This window comes from Anoplophora glabripennis, unplaced genomic scaffold, assembly GCF_000390285.2.
Source record: "Anoplophora glabripennis isolate ALB-LARVAE unplaced genomic scaffold, Agla_2.0 scaffold53, whole genome shotgun sequence".
In the NCBI taxonomy this organism is placed as follows: Eukaryota; Metazoa; Arthropoda; class Insecta; order Coleoptera; family Cerambycidae; genus Anoplophora; species Anoplophora glabripennis.
Window position 1 is genome coordinate 596,150 of NW_019416376.1, and position 6,423 is coordinate 602,572.

Consider the following 6,423-nt stretch of genomic DNA (forward strand, 5'->3'; position numbering starts at 1 on the left):
CCTTTTTTTATCTGCTAAGTGTAAAACGTGTTACAAATGTGTAAACTATGATACTTGCTAGAAAACCATAAAATCTTAAACTCATTAATCAGTTTTTATATTTGTAACTGAGCCACGAGTTAAGTTAATGTTAATGAAAATTCCTTATCGGTATTGTAATGTTAAGCAACATAAAAAAATTCCAGAACCCGATGTATAAAGCGGTTTATAATTTGGCAATTTAATTGATTTATTGTTTAATAGTTAAGTGATTTACTTACTTTTTTAGATTATCTAGAGTCAGATATACAGAAGCGAACTTAAAAAAGAAAAAAAAATAACCTAAACTTATAAAGACACTATAATTATATTAAAAATAAATGCTTTCTCGAAATGATAAATAAATACATTTGTAACTGTAGTACAACTTTTCAGGGCATATTGAATTTATTAATTTATTTACTACTAAAAATTAATTATAGTGAAGTAGAATGTATAAGGTTTTCAAATAATTGTAATGCTATACGTAGATAAATTATAAACTATTTTATTCTGTGGATACAATTATCATAAAATGTATTCTTATTTTTGTCACATTTTACAACATAATACAATTTTTACAAGGTTTTTCTTCCTCTCAAAACATAAACTTAAAAACTGCATATTTAATAAATATTTAATTATTTATCAGTACAAAATCTAGTACTATGTAAGACATTGACTTTACACATTTGTACTAAATAAATTAAACTATACGTGTATATAATAATAGGTAAAAAATCAGCCTTAAAATTACAAGAACAATAGAATAAATTACACTTATTTCTAAATTCTTTCTACGATTTCCCGAGAGGTTTTCCATTGGACCTCAGCAGCGTCGCGAATCTTCTCCCCCCTCAAATGCATTTGAATTTCTTCTAACGTTTTACCCTTGGTCTCGGGTATAAATAATACTATACACGTACAGCCTATCATACAACTCACTGTGAACATATAAAAAGGAACATACAAACCGAACGAGTCTTTCATTATTTGAAAGCACTTCGAAACAATCGTTGCTAATACGCAAAAGTAAATATCAGCTAAGCACAATGCGAATGCCTTAACGTTGGCTGGGAACAATTCACCTAACATTAATATCGGTATACTTTGCATACCCAGACTAAACAAAACTACAAAGGCTATCAAGGCGGCGACAGGTACGAAAGAATATTGAGCAACGTCCAAATCGGTGTTTGATTTCAAGTAGAAATAAGTACCTTCTATAAAGAGGACGACACCAGACCCCGTTATTGATGCAATAAGCAAGGGTCTTCGTCCGGTTCTGTCCACGATGCTAGAACAAAGCATGGTTAAAAATAACTGAACTGAAAAATATATCAGAGTTGCCAATTCAGGGGATATATCATCACCAGCTTCCTTGAAAATATGTTGCGTGTAGAAAATGATGGCAGTGGTTCCGCTAAGTTGCTGAGACGCTCTTAAGACCATACTGATGAACACAGCCTTTCTGTTGCTCTTCACAGTGAACAGGTCCAGGAATTTCCCGCTGTTGGAGGTTTGCTCTTTCACAGCGACGGTTAATCTGTTGAGTTCAGAATCCACATCCCCAAGTCCTCTGAGAATCTGCAAACTCTTCTTGGCTTCGTTCGTCTTCCCTCTCATCAGAAGGTAGTAAGGAGACTCCGGCATCCATATAAACGTTACGAGGGTTAACACTGGGAGTAAACTAGACACTAACGCTGTCACTGTTACGCTTAAGTAGGACCCGATAACGTTTATTAGTAAGATACCAAAAATCCACGTCACCGAAACTCCCGAACCTAGAAGACCTCTTATTCTTGGATCGGCGATTTCTCCTATATACATGGGGACAGCCGTGAAGGCCCAACCGTCTGCGACTCCCGCTAGAAACCTTGCCATGTAAAGAAGCACAGCTGACTTGCAGAAGGCCACCATGATCCATCCAGCGAAGAAGGGAAATGTCGTGAGAATTATGGTCTTCTTCCTCCCAAGGATATCCACAGTTACGCCAACTATTAGAGCACCCAGAATGCCTCCAAGTAAAGGCATCACGGCCATCCATGACCCTTCCCCATCTGTTATGGTCAATCCGGAGTCACCTTCACGGAGTTTTGGTAGAGACGGCGACGGCCAGCCGTAGTACATGCCACTTGTTATTATCGTCAGGGTACCTGAAATTGAAGAATAATCATAAATACTTGTTCCCATATTTATTTAGCCATACTCATATACGCCCAGTTGAAGATGTGCGCGTGGGGTAAACGGCGCACAAACGCAGCCGCACTGGGCGACCGGCCATAAATTTCAGTTGTTGATAAATTGTCTAGCAGTGCAGTGCAGCAATACCGAGCAGTAATATATTTTAATGAAAGTGTAAATGTTTTTTGATATGTCATAACTAAAATTGCTGATGATTTTTGGAATAATAAACCAATCATTCTACGAAAGAAAATACTTTAATATAACTACTACAAAAGGATCTGCACCATACAAATTTGAAACCTATACCTTCAATAGCTGTTGAGTAATCTACCAAAAACTGTTGCACTTTCGACCTTTGGATCATGGAGCCATTAGGAAAATTTTACAAAAAATCGTTACAAGTGTTTTTGTTTGTTTTGATGAGAAGAGAATAAGTCTTGAAAGTATGCAACAAAATTGCTGTGTCACCCTACTTATAACCCTCATGGGTATCATATAATACTACAGTCGTTTTTGATAAATTTGATTGAATATTAATAACAAAATCAGATGGCGCACTGCTCGGAAAAATACAGCGGTATAAAAAATCTCGTGAAATTAATTTATAGATGGTAGATTTTAACGATAATTTTAAGTACGAAGGCAAAGGTCAAGGACGTTTAAATATAAATAAAACATTAAACTTAGCTACACTGTTACACCGAAGCTTAAATAAATCAATCTGATTGCCAAGTGGCTGCAAACAAAGGAATATTTTGAAGGTTTACTAATAAAAAAAATTAAAATGATTACCATATACGTCACAAGGAAAATTAGAATTTCCATTTTATTGATTATGGGTATGTTAATTGAATGAGGCTGCAGGTGTTTCATTGTTAAGCATTTTGTTGACTATGTTGCTGATAATAACAATCAAATAAAACTCTTTGTCTTTCAAAATAATGACAATTAACTAATATAATGAAAAATTAAAGGACAATAACATTGATATTTTGAACTTATTACTTATCTATTTGTTCTGAATCTGAATATGGAACTACAGCATCTGAATTCACCGATTTTACGCCTTAACTTAAAATTAAAGTTGGCTCCATTCCAACAGAAACAAAAGACATTTATATTTAGGAAATATATAGCCTGCACTTTGTCAACTATGTTTCACTAGGAAATAATTTTCAATAAAATTATTACGAACTTAATGGCCTAATACATACAAACACTTAATTTTATAGTCAGTTTAATAGGCCATAAAATCAGAAAAATTTATAAAGCTTATCCACCTTCCTACAAATCTCCGAGACGAAAATGTTTTGCGATGCTTAAACATTTTTTTACATAAAATATTAAAGTGGTACCAATTTATTAAATTAAGTTAACCAAAATAGTCTTACAAAAGCATTTATTCCACACAAAAATTCGTAGTTTAACTCCCAAAATAAAGCAATTTTGTAGTCATCGGTAGACACGTGTATGTCCTACCTGCTAATATAAATATTTTTTATTTTTCACGTACCGAATATATTCGACTTTAATTGAACTTTATCAAAGCTAACCTATTAGATTTTGTTTACAGTAACTTTATTACAGAATATTATAAAAATAAACATATTTGTCTTTGGTTCGTGTAAGAAAATGATGTTTTTCTTATACGTGACTGCAATATTTAAAAAATATAATTATTATGAAAACAGTTATGCCAAAAATGCAATAGCTTCAGGGCTATAATTTCTACACTAAAAAAATGACATAATACAAATATATCATGTATACAACTGATTGAATGGGAGTAATGTAAAAAGTAACATAGAAAGACTGCAAAGGGACACTCTGTTTGTTGTGGTAACATTTGATTTCTGTAAACTGACGATTCTTGCGACACATTGTGAAGTAATCCACAATTTCAATTTCATTAGTGAAATACAAAAAGACGCTGTACTTTTTAATATTTTAAAAAGAGAGGTTCCAGTTTCTATATTAATTCTTGAGGAAGGTTGTAAATGAACTTCGCATTGGCATAAATGACTAAATCTTACAACAATTTAACTTTGTATACAACATTTCCAGCGCTTAATTGTCTTTTGGTAAATTTATTCTCAGATCAATACTGCTATAGTTGCACACACCTGACATCTTTTAAAAATAAATTTCATGTCACCGAAATAACTATCATATTAAACTAGATACTACTGGAGCGCTAACCAGTTCGAACAACGTAGTCCTATTAAGATTATTAACAGAATACTAATGCCAGAATGATTAAAGAGCAAGTGTCTGTTACTAAAACCAACTGTGTCTTAATCAAAATGTTAAACAATGTAATTGCTGCAGGCACTTCAGAGTAAAAAAGCTTTCACTTTCACTTTTTGAACTGAAACAATTATGGGTGTTTATGCCACGAAAATAAATCCTTGTTATAAAATTTATTTGAAAGTTTCACTATAATGGTGTCTCACAAAGGACGTTTGCCTGAAAACGGCTGAATCACTTCGCATTCACACAGAACGTCTTGTTTATAAATAAGAATCAGCTGGACAAAAGCAAAGCTTCCTCAAACATTCCTGTTCTTTTTTTTAAACAGTAAAACTAAATGGGTTTGAATTTCAAGCTTACCGGTGAAGGCAGCCAGGTACTGGAAGGAAGGGTTGCCCTGGTGGATCTTCAGGCTGGAACCGGTGGTGATCTTCATCGTGGCCAAGCCAGAACTCCGGAGCACGACGGTAATTAATTAGAACTGCGTTAAGCTGCCAGTCCTCAACATTACGGCGGAAAACAGACTGCGCCCGGCCGCTGACTCGAAGGATCACCGTAAATTGTCTTTGATTGGTTTAATTAGAGCGAATACATAGTGTTTATCGGTACGGGTTCGGGAGTGAGTAGCCGTCGCGAATACATCTGGTTTAAATAGGGCCGGGGAGGAAAATAACGCACGGTAATCGTTCACAACGCGACCGAGTTCGTAAACACCGACTTATTCTTGGCACGGGTAGCGGATAGTACGGGAAATTTGGGATTTCCAGTGAAAACTCTCCGTACGGTTGATATCGGCGACACCAGAAAGAGGCGGTTTTGTAATGTCGGTTTACGAATAGATTTTCAACTCTCGCAAGGAATACGGATATTTTCTCAGTAAAGTTTTTTTAAATGGAACACAAAAGATTTTTTAAATGTACCTACTTTTCTGAATCTAACCATACATACCTACAGCGTATCCCGAAATAAATGCAACAAAATTTGGTCACAGATTCTTAAGACAAATTTAGGGGACCCGTATTTTTTATTTTTGCCCTCTCTTTCGGAGTTACAGCCCCCTGAAGTCCGCCCCAAAGAATAATCTTTTTTTATATCTCAGAACCCTGTTGTTCAAAAATCAGTAAATTTGGTACACAGGGGTTTTATGGCATGTGGAATCTGAGTGGAACCTGATGTTGCTACGTTTTTTGGCGGGGGAATCTTTTCTGTTCATAGAAAAGATTTCTTTTAGGAATATTTGCACAACAAGAAGAACCTTACCTTGTCCTTATTACTATTTTAATTTTTAAAATTAAATTTTAAATTAAAATATTGAGTAAATGTTAAAAACCCTATTTTTATATAAGGACAAATATTTGTAAATGTCAAAAGGATTTAAAAATTTATTGTTTCGAAAATACTAAAATTGTGAGTATAAATATCCCGTGTACGAAAAGCAAAACAATAATATATGCCTTGACGTCAGTGCAGTGATATCATCCAAGTTTCGCTGTGATGATGAAACACTGAAAATCGTCACTGAAAATATTGGGTGTGAAAGCTACGTCTTTTAAAATTCTAAAAACTGAAAACATAATTTTTTCTTTGACGTTTCGTTACATAAAATAAATACCAAACATTGTTTAGCCACCAAAAATGTAGTTATTTTGATGAATAGAGTTTCATGACAATAATATTGATCTAAAATATGACATATATGTGTTACATATTAATTTTTGCTTTACTACCTATTTACTATTACTATTTCTCGCAAGAAATAAACCAGGCGTAAAAAAATAATTATAATCGGAACGATGTTATTGAAATATTATGATCTAGACTCTTTAGACATAGTGTCACTTCGAATATGAAAAAGCACTGTATTCGATATCATTATTCAAAGAAAAACTCGTTAGTGTACTTGGACTCTAACTAGTTCAGATGAAAATTTAAAAGAAAATTATAAGTAAACTTGAGCAGAACTCAAAA

General features: G+C 33.8%; 1 protein-coding gene across 1 annotated transcript; it reads right to left on the reverse strand.

Moving 5' to 3' along the window:
- Positions 1–508: 508 nt before the first annotated feature.
- On the reverse strand, positions 509–5,109 carry LOC111691461 (facilitated trehalose transporter Tret1-like). Its single transcript, XM_023454321.1, has 2 exons — positions 4,816–5,109; positions 509–2,174 (listed from the first exon to the last, which is right to left on the reverse strand). The coding sequence occupies exons 1-2, from the start codon at positions 4,889–4,891 to the stop codon at positions 805–807; spliced, it is 1,446 nt and encodes a 481-aa protein (XP_023310089.1). The 5' UTR covers positions 4,892–5,109; the 3' UTR covers positions 509–804.
- Between the last annotated feature and the right edge of the window lie 1,314 nt (positions 5,110–6,423).